This window comes from Dromaius novaehollandiae, chromosome 1, assembly GCF_036370855.1.
Source record: "Dromaius novaehollandiae isolate bDroNov1 chromosome 1, bDroNov1.hap1, whole genome shotgun sequence".
NCBI classification, from domain to species: domain Eukaryota; kingdom Metazoa; phylum Chordata; class Aves; order Casuariiformes; family Dromaiidae; genus Dromaius; species Dromaius novaehollandiae.
This window is the reverse complement of record NC_088098.1, coordinates 33,222,389-33,248,705: the sequence shown is the minus strand read 5'-3', so window position 1 is coordinate 33,248,705 and position 26,317 is coordinate 33,222,389. Positions and strand designations below refer to the sequence as shown.

Here is a 26,317-nt window from a genome sequence, read left to right as displayed (position 1 = left end):
TTCTTTCCACACACTTTTTCAGTGTTCTGAAAAACTATTTCCTGCTCTCAGAACCAGCAGCAGATGGCATTTCATTTGCATGACTTGTAGTTTTTAATTTTCATTTTTGAGGAACTGTGCATTTTTCAACACAGACGTGTCTGAACCTGTCGTTGTTCATTCAAAGAGGTCATTCCGACCGTGTTTGGTGTTGCTTCATGAATGCGATTTTGTAAGTCAGTAGTGATGGCGCTGAAAGAAAAAAATCATCATTCGTTTTTCTATTTTGAAACAACAGCCTGGGTTTTATTACCCTACTGACAAATTGTTATAACGCTAGTGAGTGAAGGCCTTGACTCAAAACACATTGAAGTCAGAGGAAATTACAATTCAACTTAGCATTTAATTGATTTATTAAATGGTGTCATGTGGTCCGAACAGGCAAGAATATTTCTCTGAAGAGAATGTGGTATTTACAGATTCATAGATTTTAAAGCTAAAGCAGGTAATTCAGATTTTGTCTCCATTCTGGCAGTACAAGGGTATTACATTTCACAGTATTTAGTCCAGAAAAGATGTTCAGCCTGGATATAACAGAATCCACCACTTTCCTTTGCTGGTTGTTTCACTGGTATCTTCCTCTCACTGTTAAAAATAATTACATTAAACACCACTACACTTCTCTCTATTTTCAGTTTGTCCAGTTTCGGTTTTGAACCATTAATTCTTTAAATGCTTTTATCCATTCCAAGACCCCTTCTGCATGCAATTATCGCCCCCCCCCCCCCCCGTAAAGTAATGCACACAAATCAAGTCACTTCTGAGTCATTTTTCTGATAAAACAACTGCTCTTTATATCTGTTAGGGCAAATGCATTTACTCAGGAGTTGTAGCTTTTTTCCATTACGTGTCTCAGTTTTCATCTTAACTTTCAAAAGGCAGTAACTCCAATAGTGTGTTTTTCCAGCACCCTCCTTACCACTGGTCTTCAAAGATTAAATCAACTTCTTATTTCTGCTTATGCATACAAGGACAAATCCTTATGCCACTGCTTCACTGGGAACTCATGCGGAATTGCCTGTCTGCTAGGGCTGCACAAGATTTAGGACCGCTTGCTACTTTCTGGTATATGACCCACCATCCTGTAGCTAGGAGTTCCTAATTCCTTCACTATACTTCTGCATTTGGTGTTATTAAGCAATTTAATTTTGATTGACCCAATTTACTAAATCAGTCGGATGATACTTCATTCCCTTAAAATTATTTTTGAAACTGCCATCCCCAAACTTTGTGAGCAGTTATTTTTTACACTGAATAAAAACATTAATTTAAGACTAAGTTCCACTGACACTCTAATAGCATGCCTATTCCACAATGAGTTCCTAATGAAAACTATTTTGAGATTGTTGATCAGTTCTTAATCTTTGGAAGTGTATTGAGTGGTGCTGTATAATACTAAAGTTTTGATGAGAGTTATGTGATACTATGCTCAGCACTTAAATTGTTCTAGGTGCACCTACATTATTATCTTTATCAAGTCTATTTTATAATAAAACTCTTGTAAGATCTAACAAACATATTTTTCATGAAATCATATTGACTGACATGAATTCTTTGAGTCCTGTATCGGCTTTTCCATTATTTGGCCCAGGATGCCTGCTGATGCTAGCTAGCAAATAGAATGAACCATAGTTAGGGAGATAAATTGCCATAAATTTGTCACACTTGGACTACTCTGGTGCTTCATGCTATTCCAAGATTTACTTGTTTTTCAGTGAGACAGGTCTCTCTAGCTACTTCAGGAGTACATGATGCCACTTGAGCATGCAATGCTGGAACTAAGTAAGTGGAATTGTCTTCACAATTTGTATACATGGAGACAAAAAAGATTAAAAAATCTGAAGGAAAAAAAAAGCATCTTGCCTGCAGATTAAGCATATGCTTATGCCAGCAACTACGTTAACTGTTTCATCACATTTATAGTGATTTTCTTTATCAATGTAACTACTACCTAAAAACAATGTGAAACTGTACTCTGAAATCACAGTCTGATGTCAAAGAATATGTATTTTTTGGAGAAAACTGGTGGGTTTGCCAATTAATTAATTTGCCCGTCATACTGACTTCCCCATGAAGGTTTCAGAATACTTAAAACCAGTGAAAATTTACTGGGAAAGCTAAAAGATGTGGTGGCCTTCCCAGTAGCAAGTGGCTGTAGATGCAGAAGATGTTCCTACATCATCTGGCAAGATAACATCTGACTGCTTTTCTCCTCTGACACCTCAACTGTAAGTTGCAAACTTCACTTCAGTGTGTTAGGAAGGCAGGTAGAAGTCTAAAGTACATCTAAGATCTAAGTAAAAAAGATCAAGGCACTGATCTGCACAGAAGCATCCAGTACACTGATTGAAGGCAACGAGAGCGAGAGGTCACAGGCAATTGCACCTCTGGCCTCTTCACCGCCCAAGTCAGGCCTTAAATAATATAAGCATTGCTGATGCAAAATCTGTAGAAAAAGTGGGAACTGCAAGCTGTCTCCTGCATCCTGCTCTGTTTTGTTTCTGTAAATCTCCCATTAACAAGGTTAACTGTCTTTTATAATTTTTGTCTTTATGCTGCTGCTTATAATGATCAAAAAGTATGCTGTCAATGTAACTGAAAAAGGAAATATACTGTAGTTTTTTGTCAGGAATAATTCTGAAAAAGACTGTAGGAACCTCTTTCTTCACAACATAAAAAACTGATTAAGTGACAAAAATTGTGACAGACATGATAAACAGAATTACATGTTGTCTGTAGTTTTAAGTTTAAGAATATCCACACTGAATTGCCATATCTTATGTATGCACACATAATTATTGCTTTACCAAACTGACAATTTGACTAGGATTCCCAGAATTCTGTACATTCCATATGCTCTCTGAGAGTCATATAGAAAAGTTACTAATTTTTATGTCTGATTAGGAAGCTAATTTACAAATTCAGTATATATAGTCTAAGGAGTCAAATTAACAACAAGAAAGACAAAATAATTTATTTTAGAAACTAAAATAGCTGTGTAATTTTTTTTTCTGACATTTTCCAATAACTTCTGAAAGTTGGTCTGGACAAATTATAAAGGTCTTTGAGAAAGGAGACCTCATTAAATTTTTATCTTCTTGCCCAAAATATGATAGTGGCATTCTTGAGAACTCTTACTGGGAACAGGCTCTAAAAGTCAGCTTTGGATCAGATAATGCTGTGACAAGAAGAAAGTCATCAAAAAAACTGGGTAGGGAATTTCACTGATTTTGCTTTTTGAGATTCCTTGTTTTCTGTTAACATACTGAATTATCACTATTGGACTATAAATCTATTTGAAATGTAGGTTGTCTGGAGAGTCTCATCAGTCCCTGGGGTACCACTTGACAAGGGGCAGATTCTGCTAGGTATTGGTCAATTAAACAAACCTTACTTTGAACAGCACCCTTTAAACATTAGCCAGATCCAGCTATTAGTGGATAAGTATATTCCTTCAAATATAAGATCACATACATATATAAATCTGCATTTTCAAAGGGAGAATGAAGTCTACATGGAGACTGAGTTATCAGATACTAAAGCTCAGATCCACAAACTCTGAAGTGGCACTTAAGTATGTCAAGCCAGATCTCCTGCTTAAAACTCCATGCTCCCTTAAGTCTAATGCTAACCAGGTTTTCACCAGGAAAATTTCTAAGCTTCTTAGGCTCTGCTATTGCCCCTACCCAGAACTGCCCCTTGGCACACGGAGTAGCTCAGTGCCGGTCTTATAGGTAAGCCCACTTGGGATCCCTGCTCCTAAGAAGAGACAAAAGAAAATATTCACCCGAGGGAGGCGTTCTGATTACAGAGCACACTTCCAGACCTGATCATGCATTCATTACTCATAGTATTCATTGCACATAATGTATAAATAGCTGTGGTGGAAGAGGAACCTAGGACTTTGCTCTCTCCGGTAAGTGCCCCTGCTCCTGGACCACAACTCTCCTGTTTTCTCTGTCCTAGGACTGCAGCATTTGCTTCTGCGCAGTGGTATAAAGGGCAGCTGAAGACTGATCTATCCCCTAAATGACCATGTGATTATGGTAATGGAAGCCCAAACCCCTTCTGGGAGAATCTCTTAACTATCCTTCCTCCTCCACAAGCACTGGTAAAGAAATAATAATTATAAAGTGAACCAATCTTTCATTTCCAAAGAGGCCATCTAAACCCAGAAAAAGATTCATAGTAATGAATCACAGTTTCACAGTCCCCATCGATGCAGGAAAATTACTTCAGCTCTGGAGAGCTTTCAGAAAACTTCTTTTCACTCAGCAAATTAACCAGTTAGATTAACCACTCTTGTATACATGCCAGCATGCATCCTATTGTCTTCCTAGACAATGTAAATCATTTAGGGAGCATCATGAAATAAAATGCAGGAAAACTGAGTTTCTCTATCCTGGGCCAAGCAATCTCAAAGCAACTGTAATGTGGAAACAACAGCTGCGCTAGAGTGGTATTGTGCTTTTGTTGCTACAATTACTTTTCATCCTTGCCTCAGGCAGAACACACTATTAAAAAGATCAGTTTCCAAACCAGAGCTGTCTACCACCTAGCTAGATATTCAGGGAAATATGTATCTGTATGGGCTTGTATGCTTAATACTGGAATTGTAATTCTACACATCAGTGCCAAGTTTCTTTTATATCTAACCTTACATTTAAAAGGAGCTAAACCATGAAGTGTGTGTAGTATGATATTAACATATCTTCTTTGTCCTTACTTTGAAAACAGTAAAATATCCAAATTCTAATCCTATTTTTAAAAATTGACAGACTGAGGCATCTGCAAAAGTATTCACAGAAAAAGAAACATAGGTAGTTACAATGTTAGAATCAGCAATGAAAATCACAATAGAAAATGTTTAATTGAAGATGGATGAACATAATTCATGTTTGTGATTGGCTCCAAATACAAAGCTGGCAATTTTGATGACTAACAGGTCCCTGAGTTTAATATGATCTTACTGACAATAGGAAATGGAAAATGATTGAAAAAATCACTGTAACTCATCTCATCTAGCCTCAGTTGTGCATGTTATCCTTCTATGCATTTACCTTATATAAACTGCTTATTTGGTCATGTTACTTCTCCTAGCCCAAAATCTAAATGCTCCCAAAACTTCTACAACTTTAGGTAGAAATGCTTCAAGCTCCATTGAACGTGCTGCTCTGTGGATAAAGAAGGCTTCTCATACATGCAAGACATAAAGCTGTTCTCGTGTACTTCCAATAAATGCAAAAAGATAAAATATTTCAAGCAATCATGGCCTATAACAGATGTGGCCTCAGTCATATCTTTCTAGTGCTAGTCTATAAAAACATCCTATTTTTTCAGGATGTTGATGAAGCTTCCAAGGCAAACTGCGGTAAAAAGCTCCACATCTTTTGAGTGACAGCCACTCAAATCTACAAAACTGGTGAAGCAAACTTTGAACGGTGCAGTAAGAACTAAGAGCAGAATCCTATTTCAAGAGAAAAAGCCTCTGTACAGTAGTTGTTGTCAGACTAGGTTTTAAAGACTTTTGTAGAAAATACTAATGTTAGCAGTATTTTTGTCTGCAAGACAGGGAAAAATGGACTGTGAGCTACAAATATAGGATCTTCTTAATCATAATGTTCAGTAACAAGCAGTATGTTTAGGTACTACTTACATGAAATCATTTGACTATGCTCCCCTCTTGACAAAAAATAAATTTGAATCAAGATTCTCATTTTTAAAATCAAAACCAAATTTTTTTGCCTTAAACTTTGACAATCTTCAGAGAAGCAGCAGCAATGTTATAGCTGAGGTAGTCTAAAGACATAAAAATCCACATGGAAAGATTTCTCATAAAGCCAGCTAATACAGCTGAGAAAAGAAAGAAGCCATAAGCGTCTGCAGCCATATAAGCTCTCCTTCAGGTCTGAGACACAAACAGAAATTCTCAAAGCTAAATAAAGAGTTAAAAACTGCTTTGAGATATAACACAGTTATGTTAGACCAGGAGAGAAGTTAGCAGGCTACCCTGAAGCAAGGCTGGGAAAGGAGAGAAGGACAGACCAGCAAACGTAATGAAGCTCTTAGCTCTTTGGACAGACCAGCAAACGTAATGAAGCTCTTAGCTCTTTTAGAAACAACAAATGCTTGTTGAATACACAGATTATGTGGGGCATGTGGAAGCTGGAAGCAAGGAAGACGATATTATTTTGTATTGCAAAATCAGGATCTCTATTAAAAGTAATGTCAGCTTGGTATATCACCGTTCCTGATCTCATCTTTGGAAAGGGTTTTGTGAGCCTTCAGAATTAGCAGTTGTTTTGTGAAAAACATTCCATGTCTTGTTTTTTTCTCCCTTGTCAACACTCTGAATGAATGCTGGTCAGCCTGTCAAGTTTTAGCCACAGAGTTTCTATGAGAAAATCTGTTTTACTGGACAAAGTAATTCAAATTCTGGGAAATCCACGTTAAGGCTGAGGTTGATTATTCTTTTAAGGAAGAATTTATAGCAGTACCTGTGAAGATGTGTGGGCAAATTTTACATCTTTTGCTCAAGCATAGCCTGGTACTATTTGGGGTATGTTGACATGCAAGAAGCTTGCTTTTGACAAATACAGACAAGTTGGAGGAGCTGTATGACAACCAGCAATGCGGCTTTTAGAAAATTTTGTTCAAGTAACAATCTCTGTAAAAAGGAGGATCCAAACTGTTTAGTTATTTCCCAAGTTCTGGGCTAACATGATATGGGAAAACCAACAGGAGGATGAATGTAAGGGGCTCTCTTTGTGGGAAAGTAAATTTGTATGTGGTATTCAAATATGTGATTCCCTTCTCTAGTTACTTCCTCCAGTTCATAGATAACTCTTCTCTCAAGTGGTCTGATTAACATAACCAAATTAAACTCAGAAGCTCTATTTTTATTTTGTATTTACCTTTGCATTGGGTTTTTGCATTTCAGATCTGGATAAGAGGGTCCATGCCCAAAGGATATCATTTTTTCCCAAACATATCAGTTGGTCTAACATACTGTCTTATTCCACTAACCATCCCAAAGCTCATCTTTTTACTTGACCATTAACTACTGTCACTGTATTACTATTTTTTTTTAAGTAATCTTGGCTTTCTTGACATGAAATAATTTTTCTGCTGCCTTATAAATGTTTTAGAGCCAGATAATGACGGAAGAGAATCCATTTTACACATTCTATCTTCTGGAAATACTGTTAATCTCATTCTATGTTGGTCATTAAATAACCATTTTGTAACCAATGATAATATAGGTCTTCTGATTAAACAAAGACTACACATTTCACAAAAACTGTGGGAAAAGAATTTGTAAGAAACTGAAAGACTGAATAAGGCCTTGAATAGCTTTATTGAAATCTGTATAAATAAACATGCGCATTTCAAATGTAAACCCAAGTGAACTCAAGTGCAGACAAAATTTTAACCTCTGTCATGCAGGAGGTTAGTTTACATTAAAAAAAAAAAAATTCAAAGCAGCTTTAAAATACCAGGATGAAACACCAGTTTTAATATCAAGGTATAAAGCAAAGCCATGTCCAACATACCTCATTTATATCCTGGTCAAATGCATTTTTTTTTTGAATTTTTAAATGCTAACATAAATAAATAATTTACCAAAATGTGCACTCACAGAGTGAACTTTTATTTACAATACACAATTTATAACCTATTGTATTTGATTAGTTCAAGTGAAGAACATCATACTTTTTGCTTTTATTTTTTTATTTGTTTAAACAGTGGGACACAAAGCAATTCTCCAGGTAGCAGATATGTGAAATGTGCCCCTGCACTAAAGAGTTCCTCTCAAAGGCAGTATTGTATATGAATCAACAATACATTCTTCCAACTAGATCAAAGGGAAAGCAGCAAATTAAAAAATGTTCCAAACTGTCACACTTATTTTGGCATCCTGGACCCCTGAACGTGGTTAACTAAAATCCAATTCAAAGTTTGTATGCCTTATATACTGTACAGGTTCTGACTTGAACATGCAAATGCCAATTCTCTTAATGAGTTACCTTTTTAGATACACTGTAAGGCTATGGTGAGTCCATCAGGAACACACAAAGAAAATTAACAAGCCTACTTTTAAAACCAATTTGTTCATTAACAATTTAAAGGCAAGTTATATGGAAAAAAAAAAATCTCATCTAAGCCTGATACATAGTCATTACTATGGATACAGAATACTATTAACTCTGACCCTATTACAGAGTAGTTTGCAAGCTGTCAAACTACCATAACTGGGGAGAGAGAACTTACAGCACAATTTTAAGTTTTGGACTGACACCAGATTAAAATTATGCATGTTTTATAAGCAAGATAACAGGAATTATGTCCGCAGAGTAGATCCAACAAGCAACAAAGGATACTTACATTTAATTGAAAAACTTTTTGTTAATGCAGCATGAAATCCAGAACCTGTTCCACAGCAGCAATAAGATGAACATATTATTCTGGATGCTCAACTATACCACAAAAGGTTAAAACACCTTTTCAAGCTATTTTCTTCTATCATGATTGATTTATTTTAAATTAATTTTTAGGGAAAAAACATAAAAATTTGATGTTTCAAGAAATCTACTGCTTTTATATTTATGACATTTTTATTTGTAGTCAGTGTGACAGCCTAACGAACATGAATATATTCACCCAGAAACTAGATTTGGCAGTAGTATTCTTGCAGTACTAAGAAAATAAACGTCAGAAGTCCACAAATTTAACATTTTAGTTATCAACTCACATCCAAAACAAAAGAAAACATAATCCATCGGAACAGCAGCAGAAAACTTAAAAGGGGTTTATTTGTGATTTCCTATATATAGCTTGTGAATACAAGACTGTAAATGCATTAGAGACAATTTTTGTTAAAGTTTTTATTGTTTCACTTCAAGTACTGCACATGTTAAAATGTAATAAAGATTTACATTCTATTATCTGAAATTCCCCGTCTCAGATTTTTGTTTTTAATTTGGTGGGCAATTTCACTCTTTCAATAGGTATCCCCAGTAAGAAAGTCTCTTTTATGGCTTCTAGTTCTTCCATTAGTTAGTATGCATACAATTTTCATTTTCTATATCATTATCATTTTCATTGCTGTCTTCATCACTTTCTAATGGGATGCCTGTGGCAGCTGAAGCACCTTGTTTAGTTTCCCGGTCAAGAGGAAAAAAGCCAGTTCCACTGATCGTGTCCTGTCTCTGGTAGAAGAGCACGTATGCTGCTTTGGACTGTAAAAGAGAAAGATACAAATGCTGTTGACAGTCCAAACAAAACATTCACAATAAGAGAATCCATTCTCTTTTGTCAAGAGAAGATATTGAAATCACACCCACTTCTATTGATAGCCTTTCGCTTCTTACAAATGAATTGAAAGGTGATACAGTTAAGGATGAGAATGGATTTAAAACCAAGAAGCCCTTAATCTTAGTAAAAATAAAAAGGACTGGACAGTGCCACTTTTATAAATTCAGCAAATAAATATTATAAGTCTATAATATTTATTATTATAAATTTCTCTTTTTCTCTTTTAAAGAAATTTTTAGACCCCCCCAAAACCTTACTGAAAATGAAATACAACTCAAAGTAGAGCTGTTTATTGAAATACATTGCAGTACTTTACGAATTTTCAATGTTCATAACATTTATTTGATGCTTTTCTTTTTTTCCTACAGTACTATTTATATAGTTTGTACTTTTTCTGAACTTAAAACTTGTATGCTTTTCCAACTTCTACTTCACAAAAAACATGATAAAAAAACAAAATAAAACAACTTCACGATTGTTTATCTAGCTTTGAAGTAATAAGAAAACATCAAACAGTATCCTATGACAATATGACAACTTGCTTTAAGTTTATTAGGTAAAATTGCTTTAAGTTTATTAGGTAAAATTACACAGAGATCCAAAGGTTTCATGTAAGTAAGTTTTGCCTTTTTTTGTGTGTGGCTTTTTACTGTCCTTTAAAAGACAACAAAATCCTAGTCACAAATTTATGTTTTCATGATTTACCCTTTATTTTCCTTCCCTCAGGTTAGTATCGTCAATAGACCCAGTTTCAGAAAAGCAAAAGGTACTTGCCACTATTTGGTCCTCACATGCAGTTGACACACTACTGTCATCAAAGTAGTACCATTTTCCGTCATCCTTATTTTTTGCAAAAGCAGTATCTAGGACAGAAAAAAAGTGCAATGACTAAAGACTTTGCACCTTCATATATTTACTACAATCAGTTGCCAGTTAGCTCCACTTGACATTTGACACTTAATTACTGAAAACCTATTATTGCTGTAAGAGTCATAATCGCACAGTTTTTTACTTTTTATCTAAGAGGGCTTAAGTATTATCTTACCCTATCAGCAGCACAAAGATAAGTTACAATTACACTCTCTTTAGAAGGAGAATGTATATAGAGAAAGAATAGTCAAAATAAAGTTCCTCAGTCACCTTTCCATTTTTCTCTCTTCTTTCAAGGAGATGTGTAATGTATACAGACCAGTAAGACAAATTAAGCTGTCAGAATATGGTAGCTCTTATGGAGCTTTTATATTCTCTTTTTGCAATATGCAGAGCTAGAAGTACAAAAGAACCTACAACTATTTTGGAAAGCTCACTTCATATAGATGTTTGTATAAGAACACTTATGAAAGCAGTAAACCTGGTCCTCTCTCATGCATTTCAAGGTAATGAAAAAAATTGTCCCTCAACCATTACAAAATGCCACTGATTCAAAGTGATTAGCACTTAAATAAAAACAAACAAAAAAAACCCAATGAAACAAAGTTGATGCATAAAACAGTAATATTTTAAATCAACTTACAGTGCCCTCCTCCCATTCCTCCATAGTGGTTGGAGACAGCAATCAAGTTATAGCGGCAAGGCCCTGCATTTGGATTAATAAGGAACTCTGACATGTCCAAGTCACTGTTAAAAAACAACCAAAATAAGCTCACGTTAGTAACACTTTTTAACCATTTCACATTTTATTTGTCCTTGAGCCCTTTATCTTACATTTACCACAGAAAAACACATATACCAGAGCACACTGACAGCACATCTCCTTCAATCTCTGAGGAGTAGAAGTCTTTGCCAAACCTACTTACAGGGTTCTGCCAGGCTTATCTACTATTACTATTTTATTTATTTATTTTTAAGTCCATACTTCTCATCTCTAAGTATTTTCTCATTAGTATATACTAGATCCATGTATGGAAGCTGAGCACTAACCCATTCTGCATAATTGTTAGATTAAAACCTACGTCCTAGGCATGCTAACTTTTACAGTTCTAACACTGAAATATTCAGGTTTCTTACTTTATTGGAAAGTCAACCAATGTATCCAACTTGTCCCTCATATATCTGCTGTAGGAAAAGCGCTTCAGATGAACTACCAGTACTGGGGGCAGTGACCACAAGTCTAACTTTTTGGTAGCTTGCTGATGTTCTTTACAGTTTGGACAATACCTAAAAGAAAAAAAAAATTTTTTAAATAACTGCAGTCCTTATGTATACTAAAATATATTATCGTGGAGAAAGGCAACAACATGTGAGGAACTAAACGAGCAAAAACTGAAACATATACACACTTTCCATCTTCTATTACTAATACCACTGATATCCTTCCTAGTTTAAGGCATGAGGTGCTAATGAGCAAGCCAACTCACAACGAAGCCTTGACAATATTTTAAACACATTTGTGGCACCGTACAATATAGCATTCTTCTTTTCCCATACTAGTCTCTGGAGACTTTATTTAAAACACAAGTTTTCTCACATTTTATTAAGAAAGATGAAGGATTATGGAAAAACTTCAGCAAAATTGACTATATGAAAGGCCATAACAGGCAACTGCGGTTCTTCCAAATTTCAATTTTTAAATCCATGCATCTCCTATTCCCTCACACCTACCACTAAAATGAGACAACAGTGATTACTGGGAACCTGAATTGCTCCTTACATCTCTACTATGAGTAGCCAAGTGCTAAAAAGGCTGTGACTTATATATGCTTTTGTTCCCTCCAAGGTATAGTTGAATCTTTCAAGAATCAAGGCTCAAGGAGGAGACTAAGTAGTAAGAACCATAAAGCAACTTTTCTGCAAAGTGACCTACATCTATTCTATGTCTTCATATCTAGTAAGTAAAGGTCTAGGAAAGCAAGATAAAGCCTAATTAGAAAAGACTGCACAACTGCCTTTCCACAGCAACATCAGATACAATTCTCTTGTCATGCATAAGGCCATGCTGTGATTAAAGGGCTGTTTTCCCAGTTAGCTTATAACATTTGCAGTACAGATAGTGCTGGACCAGGGTTGATGAGCTCTCATAGATTAGAGCTGGGAAGACCTGATGAACCAAGAAAGAATGTGATGAATGACCTTTTGTGAGATGTATCTAGGAGCAACTGCATGACTTGACCAGTAGCAGTTTTTAGTAGTCTCCACACACTGCTTAAAACGTGCTGCAAAAATGTAAGCACTTCACCATACTTGAGTTACACAGCATCTCAAGTAGTCTGTCCAGTGTTGTATAATCTAGCCAACCTAGAAAAATAAGTTGCAAGTCAGCACTCCTGCCCCCTCCTGCCAAAGGAAACAAAAAACACACAAGGGAAGGTTCTCTGGTTACAGAGTTTGGAAGTGTCCAAGACTTGTTAAGTATCCACAAAACAGAATACAGGAGACCTTCTTTTCAAACTTAATTCTGAGCTTCAGGTGTTGAAGAGGATTCTCATCTATTTGCTAGAAAATTCCTGGAGAAGAATGATATGGGAATATCTTATAATTGTGAATATTCAGATATCATTCAAATTTAGAATTTGAAAGAACCACGAGTCATAATAAATGTCTCTCCCCAAAATTAACAACATATGGCTGGAACATGAATCTAAAAGGTTCTACTCATTCCAGACATCCCCCATCCCACAAGTCTGCTGTTTAAGTACATCACTATTTCATATATCACTGCAAGGCAAATTATGTATTTGCATCAAAAATACAGTATGCAGCAAGCTTTTTCATCTCAGAAAAGAATACTCATTTAAATCAATTAATTGCATTTGGCATGATATTTAGTAATTCAGTGTAGATCACAGCTCACAGATTATGATTATGGATCCATTCTTCCTTCTATGCTGAATGCATGAATCATCTCCTGTACAAACACAATCTCCAATACATAGTAACAGCATTTACTTATATAATAAAACAAAATTGAAAACATTTTGATATTTAATACAATTCAGCTACTCTTGAAATTTAACATATGAAAAGATTCAAAACACTGTGAGAAATCAGTTAGGTATCTGCGATAATCAGAAGTGATTGACTACATTTTGAGAAACACACTCCATAGAACATATTAATTTTAATTTTTTGTCCTTACCATGGGTCTTCAGCACCTAGTTTTTCCTTTGTTGTGAACAGTTCAATGCAATCTTTTAATTTCACAAAGGGCTTTTTGGGAGGTTTATATTCCACACTTTCATGTTTTTCAAAATCCTAAAGAGAAGTATTTCTTGAGTTAAGAGAACAAATGAAACAAAACTCATTTTAGTGATGTCATCTTAACAGTAACTACAAAGCTCCTATATATGGAAAAGCTGATCAGAAACCATTTATTTCTAAATTAGCCTCAGATCTGCTAATTACTTACATGCATAAATGAAGTTTATTTAATATGAATGACATGAAAAACACATGATATCCTCCCAGCTTCTTCTTTGAACAGTTTTAAAATCTCTGTATCACATGAATTAAATATTTTTCACACTTACGTGTTATTAGTGCCACAAAGGGGAGCAACGTAAGCAGCTTACCTCTGCTGCGCTATCATCAAAATATCTCTTCTTCAATTCAGGATCCCAGTCCAAAGCAAGGAAAGATCTTTCTAAGATTAAAAACACATTTTCTCTTATTATTATTTCTTTCTTTAAATGAAATTATATTTACTTTGGGCAAAGACTCATCAAAATGAATTAAACACTGGTATGAATTCAAGGTGAAAAATCGAAGTACACGCAACTTATGCATTTCTAATAGTTACAATAACGAGATAATTATTTATACAGAATTTACTCTTGGGAAAAAGACAGACTTCAAATATCACACAGAGGGACTGAAACATTTTGCTACAGCAGTAGAGTCAGGAAAAAAACATTAGAATCAAATGTTGCCAAATTTGTTCTCCATCACTTACCATCAAGCCTAGGTTGCCTATCATCAAATCTAATATGCCTGGTATCATCTTTGATGTAGTTTATGTCAGTATTGCCTAAATTATTGAATTGGAATGTAAACAATCGCTTTTTGTGTCCCGTGAGTGGTTGACCTTTGCAAGTGTCCTCAGTACACAACCCATTCTCAGAGTCATTGTCCCCTCCAACTGAGTCTTCTGACTGGCTGTTTTCATTCTCTGAAGGCAGCTCCTGATCCTGGCTGGATTCATCATCTTGTTCATCTGTCTCCATTTCACCTGAAACAATTGATAGAATAAGGAGGAAAAAATGAGGCAGAGTAACAATAACTGAAAGAGAAAGACACTACAGAATAACTTCAGTTTCATATTGAACACAAAATACTAAACAAGTTTAGATATTCCAGTCTTACTTGGAGATCCTTCTTCATGTATTCCATTTGGGCCATTACCATTGATACCATGGTCCTTACAGCAATGTAGGGATCCTTCAGTGTCTTCACTTTCAGTACATGTTTTTACATATCGGCTAAATATAATAAGTGAAAACAACAACTTAGTATCAAGGGATTTTTTAATATTTATATTGTTGAAGCCAGAGAACTAAACGGTTACAGCAAATCCTTTATAAATTACTGTATTCCTGCAATCCCTTCTCATTTATTTGGAATAAATAATTTTAACACCTAACATGTCTACTGTTAAAGGCACATCTGAAATTTGGCATGTCTCTTACCTTTTTTTTTTTTTTTTTTTTTTGGTAGTTACTTAATTTCATATAGCTTGCTTCTTGATATTAGTTTCTGATTAACCAGAACTCACTTCTTTAACTGTTCATTAACCATGTTTTTCACAAAAGAAATAGATAGAGTCACTTACAAGGAAAGTTATGTTATTAAAAGATAAAGGGTAAATTTAAATTGAAGCTTATATGATTAAATTCTTCCATGTGATGACATTCTTTCCAGTTTAGTTTGAAAAAGTCTACCACATAGTTTTACTATACAAATTAGTATATAGAATTGTATAGTAAATACAGAGGCTTAACCATATCAGAAAAATTAGTGAAATGTTTCCATTTTACCAAGCCTTTATAAACAGCTATATATACAGCAGAATTAATTCCCCTAAACTGCCAAATAGACATACTCTCCATTGACCTTTCAAATCATTTTTGGATGAGACCATGTTAACAAAAATCAAACTGAAATCCACACAAATTCACATCTTAAGTGTCTAAAATTTGAAATTTACTATATTTAACAGAAAGCGTATAAAATACTAACAATTCAAATCTAATCAATTCATTAGCAAAGCATGTAAAAACAAGCATCTACTGATTGCAGCTGTAAGTATTTTTCACAACAAGCATATTTTTCTTTAAGCAGTAATCTTACCACATTCTTAGCAGCAGCAGGTTATACAGTTTGTCTTCAGTATTGTTTCTAGGCACTGCTATGAGAAAAGGTTGACCAAACAGAGAAGAACCACTATGGCTGTAGCTAGTGTGCCTGCACTTTTCCCTTAAACAAACAGGAATTATAACTTGTTCTGTATCTTCTGTTCTATTGATAGCAATTTCAAATCTAGAAAACATGAAACAATCAGAAATACAAAGGAGAACTGTCATTTAAAAGGCTACAAAGAGAAGAAAAAAACCCAAGGTTTGTCTTTATCATATGTTTGTTTTAATTCCACGCAAGCAACTAAAACTGCAGAAAGTCATGATATATATAAGCTATACTTACACATAAATGTCATCACGTTCCATAATACTACTCAGATTTTCATCCATGGCAAATATTCTGTGGAACCTGTGATTGTATATATCAGTAACAATCATCTAAAAGAAAATGGAGTATGCATGATTACGTCAGGTTAATATATGTTAGAATGTTTAATGTTGTGCTTCATACAAGAAATTACTCTTACCTTATCTGCAGCAACACCAGACAGAGCTGACAATGCTGTGCAAAGATCCAATATATTTCCAATTTTTGGAACAACTACTTTGTACTAAAAGATAAAATGTTACTTTAATTCTTAAGAGACCAAAGATGCACAAAAATACTTATCACATGTTCAGCATTGTTCACATACTACTTTCAGATATTCCTAACTTATGGTATAACGTATTTTCAGTAACTTATTGAATTTGTTAGTCGTTGTAAATTGGATTACTGAAAACATTTGTTACCTTCACGCTTTAATCATATGAACATGCACGCTTTGGACACATTTCTTACTTGATGAAGTGTGTTTCCAGATGTTGTTTTATTTTTTCCATAAGACGACTAACAGCATCTACTAATTTTGACATATTTAAATAGTAGGTGTGCTGTTGACTACATTTTTAAATCTTTGTTTTTCTTTGGAACACAAGACAAGTGGTTTAGAAAGTATTACTGGAATTTATCTTTATTTTAACTTGTCCTAGGAAATACTTTGCCCTAAACCTTGTAAGCATCCCCCATCTCAAAAAACAAACAAACCCGAAACCCCCACACAACAACCAACCAAGCGAAGCAATATTTTGTGTTTTCTTAAAATCAAAGTCAAAAGTTTTTGGTAGGAAAAGATGGGATATTGCTTTCTCTTTAGGATGGTTATACCCTGGAATACTTGCCAGGTTACTAGTCTTAGCCATTGTTTGTCAAGGTATTTCAAAGATCTTTGCTGAAAGTGCAGTGTATTATATTGTTGAACGGACTGTTATTGTTTGAACAGGTTTTTCTCTGGTAGCACTTTTAGTGTAGGAAAAGCAAGGGAAGGCAGTGTCTAATGACTGAACTCTAGTTTCATACATATTGAGAATGTGATGATTAACAAAGAAAACGTTTCCATGAGTTCCTTTGTGCAATACTCCTGCAGTGTGTAATGAAACCCCAGACAGGATTTATTGCTGTTATTTGCACAGGAATAAAGACAGGATTAGTTGGAAACATGACTTTCTAACTTTGCAATTAATTGTCACGCAGAGCATGTGTTTGGTATCTCTTGAAGTCTTATGATCCCTTAGACTCACAATAGCTCTACAGAACTTGTACTTTCCAATCTCTATTCACTCCTGCATAGCCATCTCACCTGTCCAACAGGTGTCATTCTCAACTAGTGTGACCCTTGTGCAAATCCTGTTGGATTATATCCAAACTGTCTTTTTCCCATTATCAGATATAACCTGTGACAATCTCACAACTACATAAATTCCTAGCAGGCTTATCTCCCACCGGTTAATACATGTCCCTTAATCTTTGACTACTCTAACTCACACTGCCTTTGAGAACAAGAATAAATCTACTGTTCTGACCACTTTCCCCCTTTCCCTCTCTACTTTCCCACTTCTCATACTCTGATTTCAGGTGCTAAAGCATTCTGCAGGTCTACCAAACTGCCCATGTCTTATTTATTTCACCTATCCCGCTTTTATCCCATAAGGAACAGCTAGGACCGTTTCATCATTATTTTGTTATTACAATCTATACACACTGTTTCCTGTCATTCTTAGGTGTATAATACCCTTTTCATAAAAAAGAAGGGAAAGGAGATTCTCTCAATGCAGAAATCTCTTCTGAAAAAATTTCTTTTGACTATTAAGTGACAGCACAGACAAATTCAGGACAACCTAATATATTCAGTCATGCCTTTTTCTTTATCACCCATCACCAATCCTCTGTTTTTTGAGATTAATAAACTGAGGAATTAAACCTGGATTGAAGCTATTTTTATTATAGCCATACAAATAATTTATTATGGCAGCAGCAGAAATAAAAAAGAGCATATTATATATTTTAAAGATTAGGAAACCTTATTGATGTAGCCATAAAGAAATTATCAATATCTTCCTTGAAACTGATAAAAATCTAAGATGATATGTATAGTTTTCCTCAGATATTCAGAGTGGAACTTCAGAACATGTACCAGAAAACTAAAGCTTGTTGGATTTACTTGTTGTACTTGTAAGCTTTAAAATATAAGTGAGCTCAGATTCACTGTTTATGCCACATGAATCAGGACTGTCATATATAGACTAAGATGCTTACCTGCATAGGCTTAGCAAGTGGATCCATTCTAACTAAATAAACTTCCAAAGTGCGTTCTTTTTTCATGGGTAATGGAAGTGTCAAGTAACAAAAGGGATCAAAGGTTACAGAAATCTTAGCACATTCAGGACAGACTAGGGTGGATTTAAAAAGGCCATGAAATATATCAACAATGATGGAATCATTTCTTTTTAAATGATTTTCCCAGGCTTCTTCAGCAACCACCTGTAATTAGAGCACAACCTGGGTTATGACAAAGTAGTAGGAAATGAAGAGTGAGAATTATTAGTAAGAGTACTTGACAGAACATTCTCAGTTACCAGCTAGGTAGAGAAATCTTACTCCGAAGGACCCCATAAGTATGTTATTACTACCAGGACCATGGCTTAAATGAAGTATGCCTTTTCTAGGACAGAGATTCTGAGACACAAGTTCTGACAGTTTTAGATACTACATTTCCTGAAAGAGACTTCAAGTGGCTCAGCACAGGACAAAAGGAAATAAAAACGTAAAAAGTTATCTTAAGTAACTCATACTAGGAGAGAGATGATCAAGATGCTTGTAGCTCAATGCTAGAGGAGTTTCCCAAGGTGAAAGTACTGGAGAGAGACAGTACACTGCATACTGTACACATGAGAATAAAAGAACAAAAGAATGGAAACTATTTTTCCAGCTGAAATCAGCAATGATTTGAACAGAAAGCACATAAAGCCTTAACACTACCCCCTAGCAGCACCTCTCTTCAAAATAAACAGAAGTTTACCTTTGTATGTAAACAGGATGTCCATTTTAGGGTCTCAACATATTTTCTTAAATCTCTTCCAGAAAAAGTGACACCTAATCAGTGTCCCAAACTTTCAGTACCCAAACATGTAAAAAATACCTTGCAACCTACAACTTTGACTTTAAAAAAAAAAAAAAAAAAAAAAAAAAAATTCAACACCAAGAACATTACCTTGTCTGGCCTCCCATCTGCATCCTTCAACTGAATATAAGGCTTTTTCCTAATTCGATTCAAATCCTCATGTAAGCCATCCAGGAGGAAAGCTAGTAGCTCTTGACAATCTTGTTGCTGATAACCAGAAAATTGTGGCGCAAATCGTCCTACTTGTGTCTAAAAAGAAAAATACAAATTTTTAGTTCAGAACATCTAGTGCTTGTTTTAACATGAGCTAATAGCACAATGCCACTAAAACTTTACAATAATTACAAATTAACATTTCTGGTATCTTAATTATTATAAAAAATATTAAGAGGACTACTCTAAAATAGAAATATCCACAACAAGGAACCATGCAAGATGAAGACATCTGACCAAAAGACAGGAGAGATAAGTAAATGTTAAGTGCATTAACATGTTTACTGACAATCATAAAATACTAACAAGTTTTGAAATATATAAATACAGTATTTAATTAAGGAAAGAGGACTATGCACAGTGCAAACAGGAATGAAGTACAGAGTGTACATGACACATAGGTATGCATCATCTTACAAAATTCTCAAAACCAGACGGTCTTCACAGAAGACAAAGCTTATTGGCATCTTGCCCAATATCAAGTCAAATTGCCCAATATCAAGTCAAAAGACCCCCAAAATAATCAAAGATAAGGTTTTCAATGGAGATAGGAAGCCAAAATTAATTTACAATGAACAAAGCACAATGAACAGCTGACTTATTTAAATACACATCTAAGTGTTTGAACAAAAGGTTAAATGAATGGACTACACACTTATGAATGTTACTTCAAATTCTTATTCTTGCATACTTCCATGAGTTTTGTATACTACGGAAACAAAACTGACAATATACATTCAAGTTAAATTCCATACTAACCTTAAATGCTCTTGGGGTAACATAACTATATTTTCCTGACCACATTTGCTTGATGAGCTCTGCATAAGATTTTGCTATTTCACCTCTCATTCCTAAAGGATTGTCAAAATTCAGTTCTTCTTGGTATTTATCATTGAGGAAATATTCTGTAAGTGGAGGTGTGTTGCTCAGACACTGGAAATAGAAATAGAGAATATTTAGACATAAAAAGAACTGTGATTTGAACTAGTTCTGAAAAAAAAAAAAAATGTTTGAACTTTGTTAAAGCACCCGTAAACAATCCTCTAAACTGTAATGCTTTGTGCCTACAAGAAAAAAACAGTTCTTTTCCAGAAGCAGATAATGATTTTAAACCAAGACTGGCTTAAGAATTTAATAGACACAGTAACGGTAGTCCAGTCAAATTAAAGCTTAATTACTGTGTATGAAAACTGATACTTTTGCACAATCTCTCTTCCTGTAGCCCAGTGCAATGACAGCATTTGCATCCAAGTTCAAAACGAACAAAAAAGGCGGTTCTTGACAAATGAATAGTAGCTTTATGAAACTCCTTGCTGAAGGATGTTATAGATGCACAAAGCTTACAAGGCCTCAAGGAGAGACAGCATAGGTACTTGGAAGAGACAGCCAATGGGACTTACTTAATTAGATTACACCACATTCAGAAAAACCTGTGAGCTGAAAATAGTTGGAAACCGAGATATTTTTTTGGCAGGGGTGGGAGGGAAGGGAAGGGAAGGTTAGGATGTTTGCCCTACTCCTCTTCCTACTCCTGCTCACAGATGCTGTTGAAGACGGCATACTACACTAGATGGACTGGACCCTGGGGGTCAGAACTAGTGCAGCCCTTTATGTTTTCTTAAATTTTGTGAAGCTGTTTAGACCCTTGGCTAGTTCAAGGAATGTAGGGGCCTTCGTTTAGACTCATAATCATTTATCCTCTGTACCAGTTTGTTTCTTCTGTCAGCACTTATTGATACCAGGATATAATCATTGAAATATCACTTACAATTTTAGGAAACCACTTTGAATTTGCGTATGCTACTCCTCACACTCCTTTAAGCAAAAACTTCTCCAATAACTCAGAAATGATCCATATGCCATGTCTTAACATATGGATTTATCAAAGCTTCTTCATTATGCATTACAAACTTTTCTGCATTCTTTCTTCTATTAAAGGTTCAAAGAAAGATCAAACATTTCATCCTTTTCATCTGCCTCCCTGCAAAGAAGGGGAAGAACAAAAATTTTGGGTCCACACTCTCTTCTGCTTAAGACGCAGCAACTGAGGGTGGAAGAATTACAGCTTTATTGAGAAAGACAACAACAAAAAAAGAGAGCTATTTCTGCCTATTATATTTGTGGGATACAACTAAGCAAAGCCAGTCCTGTACTGCAGGCAGCTCTCCATACAAGAGTTGAGTTTCACAGCATATGACGGTCCTCTGTACACTGCAAAAAAAACATCCTGATGTTACAGGAGCTTTTGGAACACTGAGGGCTGAAGAATGCTCTTTTTTCTCCTACCATGTGGCAAAGAGTTTTATCCCTAGTAGTTGTCATCAAAAGACAGTCCTACCTCACAGATATATGTTGTCAATTCTGAACTGTTCAGTGCAGCCAAGAAGATAAATACTTGGTCTCTGAATGCTGTAGAGAAGTGGTCAAGTGGAGAGTCGTCAATAGACTGTTTTTAGCATTAGCCTAAAAATGAATGGATGGACTTCCAAGTTCCACCAGTTACCCTGAAACTATTCAGTGCAAACCAGGCTAAGCTAACAACAGCTAAAATTACACTTCAGGTAAAATCTCATGTTCTGTCTGAGTGATATGACAAATAACTGCTGCTGCCGCCCAAAGAGAGAAGTCCTGCTCTTTTTCTCCACTGGTTCTGATACTCATCTGAAGTGCTATTACCCAAGAAGCCTACTCAGTTCACTAACCAGACAAAAAGTATTTTCCCTCCTCACTTTTCTGTTGGTCTAAATGTTTTTTTTTTTTTTTTTTTTTTTGACTGGTTTAGCAGGTCAAATCAGCTTAGCTGATTTAAAGCTTAGCATGATGACATTTCCAGAACAAGGAATTAAGTAACGCAAAACCAGTATATTCTTCTGTAAGTTCTTAGTAAAGCACTACACTTAATGTGTTGAAAATGTGTTGCTTCACCAGAAAGTTAATTTTTTTTTAGGTTACCAGTTTTCATCTCATAAGTCAGTTTTATCACTTTCTCAGAATGTTCATTTGTATTTGTATACATGAGACAGGAATATTACTACAGATCATTGCACTCTTCCTTTGTATCTATTTTCACATTCCAACATAGCAAGACGTAAATGGTAAAAAGGCAATGCACACATTTATTGATCTGAATGTGGCTACATCTGAGACACAGAGCTGTTACCTTTTCTACAATTTCAGACGACAACTTTTGAGTAGCTACTAAAGGAACTAATACAGTTGGCCATTTATCCACTGATGCATAATCTTTTCAACATACTTATAAGGCTAAACAGTTGCGAACACATTTACTTCTTGAGAGGATGGCAAAGGAAACCTATTTAAGACTGTGACTGTCATCAAGGAGAAAAAAAAGCATTCAGAAGCCAATTTGACAGGAATCCTACATTCTCATCTCCTCCTTATGATCTGATGTGCTGTAGGTATCAAGGAAGCCTTACAGAAAGCATCAATCTACTAGATAGCAAAGCAGCCATATTTATGTGGTCTGTTCAGCCTACACTTCTTTGAAAAAATAAAGATTGATAAAGCAGCAGGTATACCAATGCATGAAGAATAACAGAAAATAACAAGAGCTAAACAAGTACACTTAATGACTTTAAAACTACAGAAAACTATTTGTCAACTGAAGAGCTAACAGAATGGCCCTTAATTTCAGGAAATGCACAGACTCCACAGGCATGATATTTTTGTACTGATATTGTACATCAAACGCAGGAACAGGTTGCCCAGGGAGGCTGTATAATGTCCATCCTTGAAGATGCTCTAAGCTCAACTGAACAAGGCCCTGGGGGCTGCTTTGAGCAGAGGGCTGGGCCAAAAAACATTCTGAGGTCTCTTCCATCCTAAGCTGTTCTCTGACTCTACACATACAGATGGGATAGCAAATCTGCACAGACTATATATCACTAGTATATTTTTCCTACTGAACAGAGTTCAACAGCTTTTTAAGTTTAGCTTACAACTGTATCTGAAACTACTGCTTTCCTGAACAGGTTAAAGGAGTTTAACATGTTTTTTTATTTCAACCTAAGAAATCACAAACGTAATTAAGGAACTACTGTGATGATGGAAGGAGAAGATTAACTCTGAAGTATGCTTAGTTGAGTTTTACTATCTTTATCCTCAGCATGAAAAAACATGAAAGGCAAGTTAAGTATACTTTACAGTTTTTAGAAATAAGACTGCTTTGATAAAAAAGAATATATATCTAGCTGTCTAGAATTAGACAAAAGCAAATTAAACTATTGGTTCTTTCTGATCATTAATGCATCTACCTATGCAGCTTCCACTTGAAAGTAAAAGAATTAATGTTCTTTATCTTGGAAACAGTACAGGTATACTAGTATTTCTATTGCATTCACCTCAAAGCAACTAGCCTTTACATTCTACTTATATCTCATCCATGAAATAACAGCTATTCAAAGGGGTGGGGACGGGGGGAAATATTTTCAAAGGTTCCTGATATGCTAACCTATGGGCTAAAAGTACAGGATAACTAGGTAGAAATAAAGGCCAAGTAATCCACTGAACTGTTCCACTGGGCTTTCTGACAGCTCAGTGCTTCAGCACTATAATCTGTATTCAAGTGCACCTCAAAAAGTTTAAATGTTTGTCAGCCAAGCAAAGGTATTAAAAGTCCTCACCGTATTCCAGCAAGTTTAATAGCAAAATTAAAATGGCACAACACATACAAGAGAGCTCTTTAGCTCATGGTGCACTTCATTAACAGGCCAACATAAATGCCTTCACACAACACAGAACTATCACTTTTATCAAAGGATCTCTGAAGGGTAGATAGGTAGTTTTATATTACTAGTAACTGTAATAATGGATCTCTAGTCTATCAGAAGACAGAAACGTTGTAAATGCAATATGTTCTTTTCAGAGAAACAGAGAGGTATGGTTTGCATTGCCCATCATTTCATATCTGATATAATGAGGTTATAGAAAAACTCACATAATTCTAGGTAACATGACAGACAAAATCCTGTAAAAGGACTGTTCTGTCCTCCTCTAACCACAAAACTAGTTTATTACAAATAAATGAGCTGTCTCCTCTTTAGCACATACGATATTATCTTGTCAGTGGAATCATTTATTCTACCAATGAACTCATAGAACAGTGCAAAAATGCTCCTCTCTTTTAAAAAAAATTCTTATCATCAAGAAATTCTCTTATTTCAACCACAGAAAGTTCGGTTGAAAATTATATCACAAATGTAGCAAAGGAACAACTCTGGAAAAGTCATGAAACTTGCCTCAGGTTCCTTACTGGAGAAATAATATAGATGTGTAAAGGATTATTTATAACATTTCAGAAATGAAAAAGTAAAGCTTTACATGACATTTTGTAAAAAATGGTAATAGCATTAGCTAGCCAGAGAAACCACTAAACACTATTTTTTCATGTACTTACAAAAGTAAGTAGTGGTAGACAAGAATGAGAATTTAAATCCATCTTCTCAGAATTCTGCCTTTTTTCCCTCCCTACATTTTGCAAAACAGCACAGTAAAATCATTTGCTGATCTTTATTATGTGTTCTCCTTATTTCCCTCTCTGTAAAGGAAGTGTAATTCTTTATAGCTGAGTACATACAATTAATTAAAAAAAGACAAAAAACTATAATATTACAATAAATATCTCACTTTGTTTCTAGTATTTTTCACAACATGCATGAAAATCATTACAGAAAGCAAAGAACCCCATTTAAGATGCTTGCCAAATTTCTTTTTGACATTGGTCACTGGTGCAGAAACAGGCGAAATGATGGAAGAGGCTATATAAATCTACTTTTCCAGTATACTAATACTATTTTCTCAGTATTAATACCATCTTGCCACTTAGTGGAGTCTGTTAATGTTAGCTTCAAATATGACAAAATATCATAAAATACTAGTTTTAAAATAATAAGATAAGCTCATTTTCCTGCAAAAGTACATACCTGAATTGCTGAATTCATGAAACATGTATTCCCCAAGTTACTCAGGCCACACAGGCCTGGTTGCTCATTGTGTCTTCCTGGCTCTGAATAATCATAGTTCTTATAAGCAGTATATGATGGGAGACAATAGTTTGAATTTTTCACACTGCAAAAAAAACAAAACATCTCTCACAATGTAAACATGTATTCTCTAGTGCTTTAATACATACAAGTACTTTATAAACTTAAATGATTTAGAGCTTTAAAGAACTACTGTGAACACAAAAAGATTTTAAAGAAGCATTTAACTTTCGTAATAGCATTAGATTTCAATTTAAGAAGTCACCTTTGCAAACAACCAAACCCTAACGTACTGTCGTAACCGTAACTATTACATCCCTCTCCCTTTTTGATAGGAGCAGCTTCACAGCTCACTCCATTCTTCATTGCTCCATCAAAACTAACACATTCAGACTTTAGACACCACCAGCAGCAATAAATCATTTATGTCCCTTTTGCATCCTGCTACTGTAAGACAGTGAGGACAGTGGGAACAGGAATGCAGAGTTACAGGTGAGAGCTGAGATTGCCAAGGCCACTGTGGCATCACTGCTTCACTGCATCAGATACTCTATTTATAGCTTCCCTTCTAGGACAGCACAATCCAGCATGCAAATGCAGGAAAGCCTTGAGAGAGGGGGGGGGGAAAAAAAAAAAAAAAAAAAAAGCACAAAATGCCTTTTAACAACTTCCTTAGAAATTCCTATGATGCATCTACTTGGAGAAACTGGAGAACTCTGAAGCAGGCAAAATGGTTAGATTTACAGTAATTCATTACCAGATGATATCATGCAAAAACTAAATATAGAAGAAACCCCAAAACAGTAAAATAAGTGTATTTGAGAACACTAGAAGGTGAAAGAATGTAGTATTGTAGCAATGCACTTTAATATTACAGATATTAAAAAACCAACCAAATGAAAAGATTAAACCCTTTCTTAAACTCTGTCAGTCACTGACCATAAGGAAATATTCATAG

At 35.1% G+C, this 26,317-nt stretch overlaps 1 protein-coding gene across 1 annotated transcript in view; it reads right to left on the bottom strand.

The window, feature by feature from the left end:
• Positions 1-7,377: 7,377 nt before the first annotated feature.
• The window catches only part of USP15 (ubiquitin specific peptidase 15), a 66,818-nt gene continuing 47,878 nt past the window's right edge, over positions 7,378-26,317 (bottom strand). Inside the window, exons 8-22 of the mRNA XM_026092360.2 lie at positions 25,300-25,444; positions 20,117-20,290; positions 19,235-19,393; positions 18,280-18,504; positions 16,172-16,255; positions 15,988-16,082; positions 15,637-15,825; positions 14,653-14,768; positions 14,243-14,518; positions 13,863-13,933; positions 13,430-13,545; positions 11,362-11,511; positions 10,868-10,971; positions 10,129-10,217; positions 7,378-9,278 (exon numbers count right to left, since the gene is read on the bottom strand). Of these exons, the coding sequence (XP_025948145.2) occupies positions 9,093-9,278; positions 10,129-10,217; positions 10,868-10,971; positions 11,362-11,511; positions 13,430-13,545; positions 13,863-13,933; positions 14,243-14,518; positions 14,653-14,768; positions 15,637-15,825; positions 15,988-16,082; positions 16,172-16,255; positions 18,280-18,504; positions 19,235-19,393; positions 20,117-20,290; positions 25,300-25,444 (2,179 nt within the window). The 3' untranslated portion in view covers positions 7,378-9,092. The remainder of the gene's footprint in view (positions 9,279-10,128; positions 10,218-10,867; positions 10,972-11,361; positions 11,512-13,429; positions 13,546-13,862; positions 13,934-14,242; positions 14,519-14,652; positions 14,769-15,636; positions 15,826-15,987; positions 16,083-16,171; positions 16,256-18,279; positions 18,505-19,234; positions 19,394-20,116; positions 20,291-25,299; positions 25,445-26,317) is intronic.